The following is an 18,961-nucleotide window of genomic DNA, read 5'->3' on the forward strand; positions in this document are numbered from 1 at the left end:
TGAACACTTAGAGGCCATTTACAGGGTTATTAATTGGCCTAATTTCAATATTGTTATGTCTAAGGGAATAGGGAGGCCCAAGTAGAGGGAGAGAATGGGGGAACAGCCGGTCAGTGGAGCAGTCAGACCACACCCAACATTTCTGATTAAGTTTGCTGTCTTACATGAGCACTGTTAGTGGCACTTCAAGACAACTTCAATAGTAACAACAAAGATCACTGATCTTCATAAAGGAAATAATAGTAATGAAAATGTTTGAAATATTCCAAGAATTACCAAAATATGACACAGAGACACAGAGAGAACACGTTTTTGGAAAACTGACACTGATAGACTTGCTCAACACAGGGTTGCCGCAAACCTTCAATTTGTTAAAAAAAAATGTAATATTGCCAATAGCAAGTCAGAGCTCTGTGGAGGTGGGTGGGTAACAGATGGTGGCTGCAGCAGTGACTCCTTTGAGCTGAGAGCTTTAAGCTGTCCCCAACTCCTTCCTTCTCCTTTTTTGTTTTCTGTTGCCCTTCCCCATCCTTGATGACCACATCCTGAGGAGGCAGCTGTGGTGGCAGCAGCTGACTTCTCTGTGACGATTCTTCATTGTCAAGTCACCAAAGTGAAGAGGGCGATTTCAGCAGGTGTGCTTCTCATTTCAGTGCTTCTTTAGGTTGAGGAGGAAGTAGGGGTGCACCTTAGCACTATCCAAAGGCTGCTGGCAACAGTGAGTACCTGGGGAGAACCCCAAGGCAAAACGCTCAGAAATGGATTCCTGCACCAAGCACTAGAGCAGATGACAAATCCGCAGCAAACAACTCCGCAAACAAAAAAGAACATGATGCAATCTTCAGGAAAGTAAGAGACATACTAAATAAGCTTATTCCTGAAAAGTTTGACAACCTATGTCTTGAGATCTCAATGTAGGTGTAGAGTAGAAACTTATCCTTAAAGGGGTCATACTGCTGATTGTGGCCAAAGCCCTAGAAAAGCCAAAGTACACCTCACTGTATGCTCAGGTATGCCTGCAATTGGCAGAAAATATACCAAATTCATGCCCCAGCAGCAGAGGGTCAACCAGGACAGAAGCCAAGTACAACATTTAGACACCTCCTAATTTCCAAATTACAAGATGAATTTGAAAACCAAATGAGAAATGTTGATGTCTATGACTTTCATATTATTGCTGTGCATTTGGAAAATCATTTTTGTAATAAAAATGTAAATTATATGCTAAAAAAAAGATGTTGGGGAACATCAAAATCATTGAACTTGGCAAGCTTGATCTTATTCATGAATATATCCTTCACAAGCGCATCAAAACACTTTTGAAAAAGAAGAGAGTCCAACTCAAAGATAAGGGAAAGAATTTGGAGTACTTCTGTCAGATAATGAGGTCAGTGAGACCTAGATTAGATCATGAATGAGCTAAGTCCTTAATAGTTCAGCACTTTGTCCGAATGTGCACTTTAATATTAAGTAAGGAATTGCCAGAGAGAATTCAATTCATGCTGTAGGATAGAATTGCAAGAACACTACTGGGTTCCTTGCAAGGCTTTTCTTGACAACGGACCAAAGATGATCAATCAAATCTCTTCATGATGCAGTAAAAGATCTAGGAGAGTTTAATCCTACTTCTATGGCTCAAGGGATGAGAAGTGACTTCTTTCTAGAGGAATCATCCATGCCACCAGGATGAAAACAGATAAGACCATTTGGAGGACTTGGTGTTAAGTTTGGACAAATGCCATGTACCAGTTCAGGAATTATCCAGGATAGATTTTCATCCACCACAGAGTGTCACCGTTCAAATCAACTCTTCAGTGGCCACAGGGGACGCATTATGCCTCCCACACAATCGCAGTTTGGAGAGATGGCAGGCAAGTTCATGAAAAGCCAGGGGCAAAGCCAGCTGTACCATAACCGAAGTCAGGGATTCTTACTGACTTTAATTAACTCTTTGACTGCAAAGGATATGCCATCTTGGTTTTCTAAAAAAGGACATCTTAATGAAGATGAGATTAGCCTGAGGTCTGCTCAATCCTTCCTAATGAATAAAAATCAAGTGCCAAAAGCTTCAGCACCAGGTAACCATGATTCCTTCACAACCACCATACACTCAAACACCACCTTTGCCACAGACACTTCAGCTTGGTCTCAAAACCAATCTACCACTTATCCAGGAAAGCCCGCCCAGACCAAAAAGCCACCATCATCAAAGAAAGAACAACTTAAATTAGCTGAAACTGTGTAACTGAATATGTGAATAATGGAAATGCAAGTGAGGCAGTAATGGCATAAGGGAAATGAGGCCTCCTAAACATTTTCTTCCTGAGATGTTGAGCAAAGTAATCATCCTATCACTAGAAAGAAATGAGGAAGATAAAGAAAAATCAAGTTCTTTGATCAGTTTACTCAAACATGAGGTACAGGCACTAGCAATAACTTAATGCAGGCTTTCCTGAATGTATTGGACCAGTGCCCCAAACTGGAGGTTGACATCCCATTGGTGAAATCATATTTAGCACAGTTTCCAGCTAATGCCATAATTTCAGAGCTGCTGAGCTTTCAAAACTAGCTCAACCACTGGAAAGTGGCACCTATTTTCTTCTCTTCTTACTTTGCTTTCAGCAATTAGCTAAGTTACAAGATTGGGAATGGTTAACAGAACTTTTTCAACAAAGCAAGGTCAATATGCAGACAATGCTCCCAGAAATTGATCAGAATAAGGACTGCATGCTGGAAATCTGGAAGGAAATGGGCTGTTTCTTTTTCCACTCTTATATATAAATGGATTAAAGATAATATCTCTCCCAAACTTCATGTTGAGAAAGCATTTGTGAACATCTTGATGACTAGCTTCTTACAGTATATTTCTAATGAAGTAAACCCACCCAGTGATGAAACAGATTCTTCCTCTGCTCCTTCTAAAAAAAAGCAATTAGAGAAGAAAAAAACAATTACTTCTTTCTTTCAAGCCAGTAATGCAGACATTCCTTCACGATCATGTTGATCTACATGTCGGCGCTCTATGCTCTTCAGGAGCATTGCTACAATAGCAACTTCCCAAAAGCATGTTTACTCTGCTTTTTTTGTTCACTTCTATGACATCGAGATTATTAAAGAAGCCTTCTTTACCTTGTCTTCATAGATTATGCAAGATTATGAATAACCCAGGAGTTTCCAGGGAAAGGCAAGCCTTTGTTCCAGATGAATCAGTGGCTAACCTGGCTGAAGAAGAATCAGAGGAAGAAGCTGATCAAAGGACCAGCTAAAGCCTTAAATTGTGCAAAACATACTGATGCTATAACTGCATTTGACGTAACCACTGTGAAAATTTATTCTGCTGTAATATTTTTACAATATTTAAAGCAGAAGCATGTCAGTAGGATTTCCTTCTACACAAGGTTTCTTTTTTTTTTCAAGTGTAATGTCTTAATCATAGTCCATCACCAAATATTCTAGGAGTATCTTTAATGTTTAGATAGTATATTAGCAGCATGCAATAATTACACCATAAGTTCTCAAGCAGAGGCAGTCTATTACAAGAACCTTCTTTACTGCCAGTTATCACAGGTTGTTTTAAGACAGAAAACTGCATAGCAACACTGAATACTGTAGAAATGCACTTTGCTCAGCAATACTTGAATTATTGCAATATTTGATTATCCACTTGGTTGTTACAGAAAAAATTTTAATTGTAACCATCTTGATGGTTGTTGCCATAATAGTATACTGCCTTATGTCTATCTCTAATAATGGCTCTATGTGCGAGATTTTAGTATCCTTGAGCCTGGGCAAGTACACAAGTCTTTTTCAAAGAAACAGGTTTACTTGCACAAAACTGATCAGTTTGGGAGATCATTAGTGACCCTAAAGTGGTTTTTGTGGGTGTGAAATGGTGAGATTTTGAATTGGTCCCTCTTATTATAGTATTGAAATTAAGTTCATTTATCAAGTCATGTTCATGCTTTGCTTCTATATACAAGTATCTATCAGTAAACATTGTGATACGCAGGGGGAAAGACAGCGCAGTTATCTGTGAAGCACAAGAAAGCAAAGCGCAATAAAATGAGGTATACCAGTAACAGGGAAACTTGGTAACATGATTAGGAATTTTTTTTTTTTAAATCTTCATTTTATTGAGATATATTCACATACCACGCAGTCATACAAAACAAATCGTACATTCGATTGTTCAAAGTACCATTACATAGTTGTACATTCATCACCTAAATCAATCCCTGACACCTTCATTAGCACATACACAAAAATAACAAGAATAATAATTAAAGTGAAAAAGAGCAATTAAAGTAAAAAAGAACACTGGGTACCTTTGTCTGTTTGTTTGTTTCCTTCCCCTATTTTTCTACTCATCCATCCATAAACTAGACAAAGTGGAGTGTGGTCCTTATGGCTTTCCCACATGATTAGGAATTTTAATGCCTTTATAAAGGATAAAGAGAGTTCAGGATAAGGGAGACTTCTAAGGAAGAGGGAGAAGTTGCAAAAGGGGAAGGCTTCCACTGTATCAGTCATGTATTTCTTATACTTAGTGGTGGGTACACAGGTATTCATTATATTAATCTTTCTGCCTTTTTGTATGTCTTAAATATTTCATAATAAATTATTTAAAGAAATTGGGAGTACATTTTTAAAGACTTCAAAGGAAATGACTGCTAACAGTGGAATATTTTTATTCAGGGCATTTTTGTTTCTTTACCTTGTCCTCATAGATTTTGCAAGATTATGAATTAGCTAAGGCTTTTTAGATCTATGTTCCCCATAGGGATCATCTTTTGGTCATGATACTACACTTTATTTTAACAACTGAAAAAAGAAAAGGAAAACAAAAAACATTAACCCAGTATCTCCATAGATAAATGCAGCTAGATGATACAAAGTACTGGAGGCCAGGGACTCAGACTGAGGTTTCTATAACTTTGCTTAGAAAATAGCAGTGCTATGCATATGGTATGTGTCTCTATACATATGCCCAGTGAATTTTTTACAAATAAAGTTTATCTGTGACAAAATGTGTGTGTGTTTGTCCATATGATAAGCCCAAGTCACTAGCAGTCCCCAAAACCCTAAAGAATACCTGGGTCCCTATCTCAGACTCTATAAAAGTTTCACTCACCAAGTTTATTCTTCAGAAACTTAAATCCTCCAGAGAACTCCTATGCCAGCTAAGTCCCAAAACCCAGAGGCAATAGCGTCTTCAAGAACATCAACCAGATGTATCCCCTTTTCCCATAATATTGACACCCCTTTCCAACATGAACAATTTAGGGTGGTCACTGCCTAGACATCCCTGAAGACTGAGAAAATGATTAAACTAGAAGAATAGAAGAAGTGGCAGCAAAAGACAAGATGGAATTTAACAAAGGATTATGAATACCGAATCTGTATATAATTTTCTTTTTCTTAGTTGCCAGGGTACTAGAATAGCTAGAAGAATTGAAATGGTGGGAACTGTAACCCATAGCATTCTTTGAAATTTGCTCTATAGCTACTTGTTAAATGGTAATTTGAAAGTTATCACATTTTGGAAATATGTTATATTTCACAATCAGGAAACAACTGAAACTATGGTACTGTAACTTGTAACATTTTTGGAAAGTTCCTATGTAACTTCTTGTTAAATAGTACTTTGAGAGTTATTACTTTTTTGCATATGTATTTCACAATAAGGAAATAACTGAAACTGTGGAACTGTAACCCATAATATTCTTTAAAATTAGCTAACTACTTGTTAAATTACACTTGAAAAGTTATCACTTCTATGTATATATATTATATTCCAGAATAAAAAAATACGGTTAAAAAAAAAGAAATGTGTGTGTTTGTGTGTGTATATATAGCTTGATCCATGTAGTTCTGGCTTATGAAAAATTACCATTCTCTTACCAATGAACCAGAACTGCTTCAAGATTACCGTTTATCCACTGGGTTTAAAAGTATTGTGTGAGGTTACTAAAGCAGCAGACACACAGCAGAGTATTTCTGGCTCATTTTTCTTGGATAAAGTATTCACATTTAAAGATTGTGGTTTAATTGATTCAACCTAAATACCAGTCTTTGGAGATATGACTGGCCCCCAAAGAATAGTTTTTCCCCAGACTGAAGACAATACTTGAACCATCCAAGAGATTTTCCTTTCCCTTTCTTGCTGGGCATACTTGAGAGATTTCCAGGCCATAGCCTTTAAAGGTAGATGAAAACAAGTTACTTAAAAAAAGGGTATTTTTTCTGCAGGATATTACTGATTATAGAAAACATAGCACTGCAAACTATAACTAAATATATCTCATTTTAAAATGAAACAAACCTGGTGAGGATAGAGAGAACACAAAAATAAGCACAATCATCTATGATCACGATATAACAACTTACAATGATGAATACACTTAATATATGCATTAGCACTAGAAGGATATTTGGAGACTGATCTAGTCCTTTGATTTTCACTTCAGAAGGTTGAGGCATATAAAAGCCAAGTTGCCTTGTTCAGTGACACATGATCAGTTAATGGCACCACCACCACCTATGAGAATTTCCACATCGCCACTGTCTGGGTATGGTCTATCTACTGTATCATGCTAGCCTTACAATGCCACAATTTTCCATTTCTTTTCTAGACACAAGCACGAACCTAAAAGCTTTGTTGAAACAGCACTCTCTGCAACCTCTATAAGGCTCACTAACTTTCCTCACTGCTAAATGCTTCCAAACAACTGATAGTTTCAATCTATTGTTTGATTATCTCAATAACAAAGTTAACCATGGCTGTATTTAAAAACTGATCTTCAATGGTACCTAGAGAAAGTAAGAAGCAAAGTTTTCAATCGTATAAAACAGATGGAGAAAATGTAGTTCAGCTGGTAGATCATTTAAGAACAAAAGTGGCATCAAAAACCTAATTCATAGCTCTTAAAGGGATCATACAAATATACACATAGTTTATACTTTCTAAGATTATTTTTCAATATGAATGCTATCCCCATGAAATAAAAGCTATTTCCAACTCAAATGCAAAAGAAGATGGCAAAACTTTGACAAAAACATTTCAAATCTAAAAAAGTAGGTACTTGGATTGACAGTCTCTTCCCCTAAACTATAAACTCTATTTGGACTTCAACAGAGCTAAGGAATTAGAACATAAGAGAAACCTTTCATATGTAAAATTTTAAAAGATCTGAAAGCAAATAAATGAAACGAACTACAAATTTTATTGTAATAGATGCAAATCATAATTAAGTACTTTCAATAAATGCTGATTAACCAAAGAAAGGAATGCATAATTACAATGTGTACACATCCAAACATAAGCAGTTTTTCTGGTCCCTCATTTGATTCCTGTTTCGAAGATTCCAAAGATGAACAAGAATTTCTCTCTAACTTAAAATGATCACATTTCTTACATGCACCATACTGAAAAGGTAATTTGTTTTATGTCTACTAACATAGAGGGGTCAAAAAATTTTTCACTTACAGATTTAGATTTTCAAAGTAATATGACAGTTTTCACTATCTTAACAAGTATATGATTAATAAGATAGCTGTAGTGTTTTCATTAAAACTTATAAAATTCGCATTCAAAAAATTAAATCATTATATATAATTATCTATAGGCATCACCTGTACCACCTTTTGTAATCATCTCTGAATCTGCTTTTCCTCATACATTATTTACCTCTTCACTGGAGCCTTTCTACTTTTTAGCCCAGACTTCAGAATTAATCACTTCTCCCTTTGTATCATGACATACCCTGTCCACACTCCAATCAGAGAATCAACAACACACTGGGCTTACATGTCTACAACCCTTATAAGTGCCTCAGTTTCAGGAACTTGATCTTTTTTTTTTTTTTAAATCCCCAAAGCCTAGGACCCAGAAGGTTTTCAACAGATGTTTATTGAATCAATTAAGTTTACACTTTAATTTTTCACAAGTAGATAAAGCTATATACCTCATTTTCCACAGTAAAGGTGATTCTAAAATATATAAGTCAAATATCTTAAATGCACCAGTGACTTTTTAAATGCATCATTTTGTATTTAATGCATCATACATTTTGTATTAAATGTAGCATACTTGTATTTCAAATCACATTAATCACGTTTATACATTTATTGCACAGATAACTTGCTTAAAACAAGGCACATAAAAACATTTCTTCACAACAGTTTGAGCAATTTTAGGTTCCTCCATTTTCTAAAAACCCATCTAAAGTCACTTTAAAGAAAAAGAACAATTTTCTCTTCCCATTTTATTAATTCAGAAGAAGACAGTAAAAATTGTTTTTGAATAATTACCTTAATTGCAACTGACCTGCTAGTAACTATCCTCCTTTAGCCAAACAAATTTTTTTATCTTTCATAAACTGGATTTTCACAAGAAAGTCTGGATTTAAATGACTACTTTAACCTCACTTCGATCATATTTTTACATTGTCTTTAATTTGCTTCCATGATATGCAAACTGTTTGAAGCTTCCCTTTTATATCTTGAAAGCAGGTACTCAAATGTAATCTGAAGTAATGACATGTTTAATACAGTAGAGCTTCCATCTGAAAGGCCCAGGGACATAAATATACAGCATTCTTTCTTTCGTAAAAAATACATTCTTGATTTATCACAAGAATGTCCATTTTCTGTCGGCATGTAAAGTTTGAAATATGATGACATATAATTTTTTTTAAATCTTCTTACTGTCCATAAATATAGATGATACTGTAACATAACAGTCACTGGAAAACAGGTATAGATGTATTAGATTGAATCCTAGTCTATCACCTTAGTACATATGTGAACATGAGCAAAAATACCTAACATCTCCAAATCTACCTCTGTACCTGTAAAATGAGTGTAACAATAGTACTGCCCTTCAAAGAGTTGTGAAGAAATAAATGAGAGTATATAAACTACTTTAAACAATGCCTAGAAGATTTAGCAATCATCCAACAAATGTTAACTATTGTTACTATTATCCAATAAAGTGAAAATTTTTATTCAAAACTGTATTAAGTGATTAATAGAGAAGCTGTCTAGTCTCTCTTCCTAACAAAAGTAGTAGCCCCTGATAGACTACATAGAAATGCAGCTATAAAGTAGATTTTTAAATAAGATTGCATATACAATTTGCACCTTAACAATCATTTGAAGTGAATTTTTAAATGTATTTATTTTCATGTTAATGAAATATATTACCATGCTTAACTAGTGCTAACTTTCTACCATTCAATTTGAAACATTTCATTGAATAGGAAAATTATGATCTCCCTCTGAAAAATAACATAACAAAATAGTAAAAATAAAGTTATTTACCTAATAATAAGAATGCAGAAACCATTATCACACAATATTTAAATGAGACCTTGTAAATCATAAAGCTCTTCCTTATACATTACTTATATAGGTCTCTGTATTGTCCTTATTTTAAAGGGCATGGAATAGAAAACTGGATTTTCTGACCATCCATGATGTGCTAGTCATTGAGCTAGGCAGTTTCCCATATTATTTCGTTTAGTCTTCAAAACAGCATGATAATAAGTATTATCATTTCCTTTTAAGAATGAGAATATGGAGATTGAAAAGTTGATTTGGTCAAGTTCACACAACAGTAGGAACAGATAACCAGGACTTATACTCAGCTTTCTTACCTCACGATCCAGAAATCTTTCAACTGTGATGAAACTATTCTCTGCAAAAATTCCAAATAAAAAATGCCAAATAAAAAGATTTCACATATATTAGAAGCTCATATAATTTTTTCACTTTGAATATTAACCACAAAGGACACAAAAAATACATGAGGAAAAAAACCACTAATATAAAATTTTTCCCTACAATAATACAAATTAAGAGTGGGAGCAAAACAATATATGCAGGAAAAGCTGACATTCACTATACTGCATCTAACTTACACATGAATCACCTGCTTACATAGGAACATCTCCCTCAGGTAAGTAATCACATGGATTCTGTTGAATTACTCCTATATTTCCTCAGTCCTTGTTCATTTCTTTATTTTGGAACTTATCTCACAATCAAATACTGTGAACCAGTGACTGAATAATTCAGATGATTTCTATGCAGTGTGAATATATTGCAATAAAATTGGAAGTTTTTTAAAAAAAAAGATGGGCAGGTTTTAGGATAATGAGCACAATGGCTCCAGATGAAGTAATTAGAGGTGATCTAATTGAGCATGCTCAGATTGATTATATGCTTAGTCACAGAATGTAAGAAAATGGCAGCCTTAATATGATGATGGGCATGAATTTTAGTATTATAATGGGAAAAAAAGGCTTAAAGTTCAAGCTACTACACATGTCAAGCAGGCCAATTTTGGTTAGATCCAGTTTCCTTTATCAACAAAACCTTGGGATAGGGGTTAGTTCTTGGCTGACTCATGGCCCTTCATTTAAAAAATATTAGGGGCTGTCTTTAGTGATCATAAGACTCTCAGTCACAAGGTTTTTACAATCACAAGTTCACAAGATAATAGGCTATACAATCATTATCAAAGATCAAGGCAGCTGGATTACAGTTAAGAGATTTCAAGTATTTCCCTGTCTACTCTAATATACCAGAAAGTAAAAAAAGGAATATCTATATAATGATTCAGTAATCATAATCATCCCTTAAATCCTAACTTCTCAGTTACAAAATTGTATGCTATTTGAGGGCAGAGTATTTTATCAATTAAAATGCTAGAGCCTAGCATGTTATCTATGGTTCCTTTCCAGGTACCATCACACTCATTTCTTTCTGTTCCTGGAACTCTCACCCCAAGATGAGGCACAGTAAAGTTGTCTTTCCAATATTATTTACATGTAAACACATATACCCTCAAAAATACTCAAGCACTTAGTTTTTCATTGCTAGTTCCTACAGAGAAACAGAGAAAAGAAACAAACCTTGGGGAGTTGCATGGGCTCAAAAATTGCAAAAAGTACAAGATTTTATTGACAAGTAGACAAAGCTAGGTTTCTCCGTTTAACTGGCTTTTCCAGAATTCCCTCTTCTCTAAGGTTTCTGACCTTATTCATTCTTAGTCTTACTCCTGAGGGTGGAGTCTGTTTCATCCACCTTCATCTATTTAAGTAGAGACCCCAATTAGACACACTAAGCCTGTAAACTGTTAGATCAATACTTATCTACCAGTAAGGCCATTCAAGAACTCCCACCCCTTAAAAGTGAGATTCATTTACATTTCCACACAAACCCAGAAACACTGTAGCGTGTTCTGCCCTTTTGTTCAAGGAAACAAGTCAAGTCATTCTTCCCTTTGTTGCCATTTCCAAGGAACTTAAAATCTTGTGGAAAGGACAACAATGTGCATAAAAATAAGCTATTAATGTTGCTTTTGCATAAGTTAATATAACATACATTGATGTTACACATAAGTGATCCTGAAACTGAGAAAGAGATCATGATAATGGAGAGAAAGCTGGGGCTTGCGCTGGAAGAAAGTATACAGAGAAGAACAATCCCAACTGTTTTCATGTTATTGAGAATGAATTAGTAATTCGGGGAGAGTGGAGGAAGAAGCAGTTGGGCTAGAGTGAAATTAATGCATAGGACTATTGGGCAGGGCAGAATTTAAACAGCCTTGAATATCATGCTTACAAGCCTTTATTTTTATTCTGTTACTTATGGAGAGCCTCTTTTTTCCATAAACATGTCAAGTTACTTAGTCCTGTTCAAAGTAAAGATTCAGTCTTTTCTAAAAATTGACACAGTCTTCTTGACTAACCCAAGCAAAGTTACTTTATTCTGTATCACAAAGCTAATAAACACAAACACTCCAATTTCAGTATTACTCTGTATTGTAATTGTTTGTCCATGTTTTTCCTAATATGAATACATTGACAAACCATTTCAATCAATATAACTACAGATGTAAACCATCTGGGTCTCAACTTCGTCATTTATAAAACTGGAATAATGGTGGCTACCTTGTAAGAATGAAATGACTTATTCACAAAATAGAACAATATGGGGCGCATAGGAGCACTCACTAAGTGCCAACTAAAATTTGTTATTAATCTCACTGTGGTGGCTTGCCAGAAAAAAATGTTCTTAAATTTAATCCATTCCTATGGGTGTGAACCCTTGTAAATAGAATCTTTTGATGAGGTTACTTCAACTAAGGTATGGCCCAGTTGAATCAGGACAGGTCTTAACTCATGCAGAGTTTTACCATGTAGAGTCATGTTTTCCTTTGCTTTCCATCATGTCAGAGGTGTTCCCACTGATATGTTGGAATATTTAATGCAACTATAAAACCTATCCAAGAGGTTAATTTAATGGAGAAGGAGTCTTCCCACAACTCAAACATTTATTTAAAAGCTTCTTGAAAGAGTTACATATCCAAACTGTTAAATAGCCTGGGAAAGATGTGTGTAGGATAGGTATAGGAGGACTTTAACAGTGTCAAAATATTTTAGCAGTGTTTGAATATTTTATTCCATTTGTGATTTAAAATGGACAAATATGACACATTAAAAAACCTTACAACATGCTATTTAAAATAACTGTTTGCTCAGAGACTTAACTTATAGAACACGTGAAAACAAAGTTCTAATTATATTTCTCTAAGATTTTCTTGTAAGTCTACCAAGTTGACCAGTTTCTCAGCCAGAATTACATTGTAAAAGACTGTATGTTTAATTTCCTATATCAAAGGCTTTTATCTTTCTGCTTAAACAAGCAAATGCAGAGTTACCCCCCAATCTGTCCAGTTCTATTACTTCCAGCTAAATTGAAGGAAGTAATTTAAGATCTTTTAAAGTTTTCACATGGATGATAAACAAGTGTCATGGTGGGGGGGGGGTATAAAATTAAGAATACAAACAATTTACATTGCCTTTAAAACTACTGATATTAAGGGGACAGTGGGCAACATTTTGGCAAGAATGCAGGAAGAATTCATACATGTGATATAAAGGGGCTAGACTAAATGACATATCATGTCCCTTCCCGATTCTAAATAAGCACATTTGCCTTTACAGTAAGATAAAGAATATAAACTGAAATCAATTAGATTTTAGGACTATTTTTGATGAAACAGCACTACAAAAAGAACGAACCAATTATAAATGGTGTTTGGGTAGGAAGGCCTTGACTGTTTCTTTGAGGAACTTGGAACAATGTTTCAATGAAAAGTATGAATCATTAGACAAATTAAGAGTATTTTAACTGAATACATTATCTAAACTTCAAACTTTTAGACTTAAATTCTATATCTTGCTTCCCGTTTTTCAAACTAGTTTACATTTAAAGTGGAAAAATTGAAAAGCTGTGATTTTTTTTAAATCAAATCTCACATTTTTTGTTAGGATGTATCATTTTAGTAATTCTGGAAGAGGGGATTGGCAGTCAGAGCTACTACTGTAAAAATATGTTTTAAAGTAAATTCCATGTATTACAACTGATTTTAAGCAGGAATAAAATGTTCATTTTATTAGGTGGTTTTGAGGAGACATGTATTATATCACTAGATGTTTTGTGCCTGCAAATAACAATGATCAATTTTAGTACATTTCCTTGGAAAGGGAAAGAGCAGAAATTAAAAAAAAAAAAAAAAGAGGGAAAAAAGAATTTTAACATTTGAAAAAATTATATTAACTTTTATCACCTTCACAAAATAACATGATAAAAAGATGTTTCATTATTTACCATAAGTATTTCCATTATGGCACGTAGCTCAACATTTAGGATAAATCTAGAAGTCTGCATTCAATTTGATTACAGACTACAGTAAACAACTTGCCTTTACTCTTTTTCATGATTTCTAACTACTCCCTCTGCCTGTACTCCCTGCCTTCCCTTTTTCAGCTTCATACAAGTTTTCCTTAAACCCCAGCTCAGACCATACAGATGGCATCTTAGTCTGAGTCTCTAAGCACCCCACATTCAAGTTATTGTTTATTTTGTACATTTTTTACAGTGGTGAAATTACCAAATGCCAATGTCTTCACCATATTATATATAATGAAGTCTTAGCTTAGAAGTTACATTTATTCTAATTTATTAAGTTTTCAGTTCTTTTTTTTGGGTAAACTATCACAAGATGGTAATTTAAGAATCAATTAAGAATCAAAAGAACACCAATACATGAATAAGAAGTGGGTATTATATAGAATGCAGAAACCCTGTAGAGAAGTCAGTTTCAAAATACTGATTCTGAAACTAAGAAAATGATTCAACTACTCTACGTTCAGGGATATGCCCAGGTAAACCTGTAAAGCAGCAGCTAAAAAATCTTAAAAAAAAACTGTAACATTTGGCATAGAGAACCAGGCTCCTTCTATTTTATCATTTCATAGAAAGCAGAGATTAAAATGCTTTAGCATGCAAATACCTAGAGAGTAAAGTTAAACTAAGAAACAACAACAAAAAATGAAGTCAGAATAACGAGTTCATGACTGTAGTAGGTTGAGTACTGGCCCCACAAAAAGACTGGCCCACATCCTATTTCCTAGAACCTGTGAATATTACTGTATTTGGAAAAACAGTCTTTGCAGATATAATTAAATTAAGGATCTTGAGGTAAGAAGATCAGCCTGGGTGACCCAGACATGCCCTAAAACCAGGGCCATGTATCCTTATAAGAGATCTGAGAAAGACAGAAGAGGAGAAGGCAATGCGACCACCGGGGCAGACACAGAGTGATGGGACCCCAAGTCCAGGGATGCCAACAGCTCCCAGCAGATGGAAGAGGCCCGAGGGGCCTCCAGAGGGAAAGAAGCCCTGCCGACACCTTGATTTCAGACTTCTGGCCTCCAGAACTGCGAGAGAATACATTTCTATTGTTTTAAGCCACGACATTTTTGGTGATTTGTTATGGCAGCTATAGGAAACATTAATATAACTACTTGAATTGTGCCCCCTGAAATACCAAAGACACTCATGTTAATTTTCAATGGGTTTGAAACTAAGTGAGATGCATAAAACTTTTAAAATCCTTGCTGCTTATCCTAAGAAATAGACATTAAATATGGTGAAAAAGGTCCCCAGTTGAATTTCAGGAATAATGAGAGATTCTAGAAGAACCTAAAAGGATAAAAAAGTTGTTTAATACTGATTTTTGCAACAGTGGTTAAAATTTGCTTTCCTTTTGCATAGATGCATATTGAAATAAAGTGGTGAAAATAGGGAACAGATGTTTATCTAGACACCAATGCAACATCCAAGTACACTGTTGAAAGCAGGTTTACTTGCCAAGCACTGATCATGAACTTCATGAACTGACTTCTCTTCAGCTTAGAAATTCTATGCAAAAGAAAACAGTCTGTGAAAACTATTATGAACCATTTTCTTTTTTTACGCTAGAGTTAAAAAACACAGAAATGCCATGTTTAAAAAATTCTAATTTAAAAATATTCCTACAATGTATATAATTTAATGGTGAACTTCCTTTCATTTACATTCTCTTAAATTACTAAAGCTTCTTTGAGTTTTATATTTGAAAAGCTATTTATTCCTGTTAGTTTAATCATAAAGGAAGCTATCAAAAATACTGAAAGGCAGCCTACACAGGAACTACAGATTCCAGAAAAAGACCCTAAGATATTGAAAATACCCTGTTCTTTGTTACTAACCAACAAATAACTCCTTGCTAAAAAAAATAATGCAGGAACAAGGAACTCTTGGGACTACATTTTTAATAAATGTTAACCTGCATTTGGTGATCAGTGGGCAATCAGTGCCAGGATCCCTAACAAATTTTATCAAGATATACACATTACATAAATTTTTGAATTATACTTGAGGATCACCAGACATCCTTTATAAATGCACATACTACCACTGTATATTGGATCCTTTATTGGGACAATGAAGGGGGAGATAATCAATAGATTAAGGTTTTTTAAAACCATTTGCTGGGATATCAGAAATAAATTTGAGATCTATATGGAAAAGGGTATAAGGTAAGATACGTTATTTCTGAAACACTGATGTTTTTAATTTTTGAAAATAAATTTGTTAAATACAAAGGTATATTCTATATTATATCATGTGGAACATACTATACTTCGAACAAAAATATATCAATGCAACACAAGAGGAATTATTTTTCTAAGAGCCCAGGCCACTGGTCATATGGTGTGAAATTGAATATTTAACTATAGTAAAGCCATTCGTTTAGACAAATTTGGTGAAGTGAGAGCATAAGGGGAAAATCATCAGTCTGAATTAGTGAAAATTTTAAATGAGGCATGTTTCAAATGTTAATTACCAGAAAACCATGATCTCAAGCAGTACTCTTTCTTTCTTTCCTATACAACACTCACAGATACTGGCTTAAATGGAGGCTCTGGCTTCTCCTGTTTCCCTTACCCCAAACAACCTCCAACTTTGGCAAAACTCAGAGTCATCAGTATTGTAAACTCAATACTGTAGCTGGTTGACAATGGGTGAAAATAGCTGCTCTAGGGGAAAAAACGGCAGGCAAATAAGATAAAATACCACATGGCCCCCACCAAGAAAAAAAAAAAAGAAGAAAATGAGTAACTAGATACGAGACATAAGCGAGAATCAATCCCTTTGTTCAAATTGGAAAATAAAAGGAAAATGCACAAGTGTTTACTTTTTGATGAGACTTCAAATAACACTAAATAATGCTTTTGGGAAGGCGTCTTCTACATTTACCGTCTGAAATCGTTTTTCAAGTTTAATCTACAAATTCAATCTCTACAAAGAGAGAAAGTAACATTACTCAGACAAAAAATTAGCCACACATTTAAACCTAATCAAAATTGGCAAGAATTGTATCTACAGTAAGGCTTCTACTGTAACAAACATCAATTCCCTCAGCCAGCTTTCACTTATACTGAATAAGAACGCAAAATAGAAGTTGTACTTGCTCCAATAGTAACATCTATTGGTTTCAATGAAAGGACTTACAAGAACATTTTTTAAAGTGCACTTTTGAGTTCAAACATCTCATGTTCCAGCATTAGCATCTTCTTGGGCAAAATGCCCCAAATTCCCAAATGCTTGTCCTAGTTAAATGTTGATCTGTACCTACTTGCTAAGCATCAAGGTAGATAACATCACTGGACGCGGGGAGGGGGCAGATTATCTCACTGGTAGCCTCAGAACAAAGTTACTACAACTTCTTAGTAATCACTGGTGCACTGAGTGCAAGGAAGCATTGAGACACGATGGCATGGCACGTGTTTGGGGAGCCGGATCTTCCAGACAGTGTGAGGGGTAGGGAAGGGCTGGACAGTTCGAAGTTGGCAAATCTGGGGTGGGGGTGGGGGGGTGAAGGGTCTCGGGTAGAGAGGAGGGGCGGAAAGTGCAGCCAACTGGAGCCGGAGGGCGGGAAGGTCCTCACCTGCACCCCGGTGTAGTTCTCGAAAAAGAAGAGCACCATGCTCTGATAGATGCAGTAAAGCCGGTCGTCCACCGCCTGATAGAAGCGGGAGGGCAGCAAGAAGGAGAGCAGCCTCCAGGCCGCCCAGGCCAGGACATAGGTGGGGGCCGTGCCCATGAGCACGGCAGCCGGCAGCACATAGCGCATCGAGTACGTGTGGAGCACCAGGGACAGGAGCATCTTCCAGCCTCTGCGCTCGCCAAGTCCTGCGCCTTCCTCCTCCGGCCCGGGCTACTTTCCCAAACCGCCCGGCTCACCCTCGGCCCGCAGCAAGCAGACGGCGGCCAATCACCGAGCCCGGGACAGACTCCGCCACCGCCTCCTCACCTCCCCTGGCCGCCGGCCGCCACCTGGGACGCGGAACCTGCCGCCTCTTCCGCGGCCCCCGCCCCCCAGCCGCATGGGCTGCGCTGCCGGCGAGCTGGCGGGCGAGTGCCCGGCTTGCGCCCGCCCCAGGCCCGGCGAGGAGGAGAAGGCGCCGGCGGAGGTGGGCGAGTTGCTCGCGGCAGCCCGAAGGGGAAGGGGACGCCGCTGGTTTTCCTGGGTTCGGGTAGCTCAGGAGTGGTTACACTTCATGACCCTCGCCTGTCACCATATTTCCCCCTGCTGGGGGCGGGGCTCAGCGGCAATAAGAAGTCTCCTGATTGGCTGAGCCCCGCCTGCCGGTTGAAGCGCGACTGACTCCTGGGCTCGCGTGCATTGTGGATCTGGCTACTGCGCGTGCTTAGAAGCTTAACCTCGTGGGCGCGGGAAGGGGTGAATTTTGGTGCAGATGAGGGAAGGCACGTGAAGTCCTCTGCCTTCTTAGTTGGACCATTAATGCGTGTTGGTTCGACGGTACTTCAGGCTGCTTTGGACGCCCCCCTCTTCCTTCATATGGGCCCCTGGGCTCCGGGCTGTTCCTTTAAGTACGTTAACCTTAACCTTCAGATGGTCGCCTTGCTTGGGGTGCACAGATAACGCGTTCTACTTAAAAATATGCTGCGAATGTTTGCTGTCCGGACTTAAGATTATTAACGCACCCAGTAAACATTCACGTTTACGTGGAAGGACCAACAAGACAATTAGAACAGTTACAATAGGGTGTGGTACGTGCCATCAAAGGTCCTAGTGCCGATCAAGTTGCAGGTGGCTTTGAGCCCCGGGGTAATCTTCCCAAGGCTTAGCTGCCTTAGTAGAGTTATGTTCCTTTTCAAAGTTACTCCCACCTCCCTCAACTTTTCCCTCCTCTTCCTCTAATTCCCATTAAGTGTACAGTATCCTCTTCTGCAGCCTCTTCCCCTTCACTATCCACCAGGGTATTTCAGAATTGTGCCCCTTCTTTCTTCCATCTTCCATGATAGTATTCACATGGTTGTGCATAGCTTAATAGATTTTTTTACAAGTTTCTTTCCACAGTCTTTACCTCACTAGACCTTTTCAAAATTCTTTCTTTTCTCTTCCCCAGGGCCTTTGTATTTGACTGGTTTCTAATTTTTGATAAGGAGCCTTATTTTTGTACTTTAAACCACATATAGAGTACTTAAAGTACTTACATACTTTTGTGACCTGCACAAAGTTAGGAAGGATGGTTCC

At 36.8% G+C, this 18,961-nt stretch overlaps 1 protein-coding gene and 1 pseudogene across 2 annotated transcripts in view; one reads left to right on the plus strand and one right to left on the minus strand.

Moving 5' to 3' along the window:
- AGPAT5 (1-acylglycerol-3-phosphate O-acyltransferase 5) overlaps positions 1-17,974 on the minus strand; it is a 109,998-nt gene extending 92,024 nt beyond the window's left edge. For both annotated transcript variants that reach the window (XM_037813214.1, XM_037813213.1), the window contains exon 1: positions 17,348-17,974. In XM_037813214.1, the coding sequence (XP_037669142.1) occupies positions 17,348-17,566 (219 nt within the window). In that variant the 5' untranslated portion in view covers positions 17,567-17,974. The remainder of the gene's footprint in view (positions 1-17,347) is intronic.
- Positions 95-3,266, plus strand: LOC119516964 (annotated as a pseudogene).
- Positions 17,975-18,961: the final 987 nt, after the last annotated feature.

Source organism: Choloepus didactylus, chromosome 20, assembly GCF_015220235.1.
Source record: "Choloepus didactylus isolate mChoDid1 chromosome 20, mChoDid1.pri, whole genome shotgun sequence".
NCBI classification, from domain to species: Eukaryota; Metazoa; Chordata; class Mammalia; order Pilosa; family Megalonychidae; genus Choloepus; species Choloepus didactylus.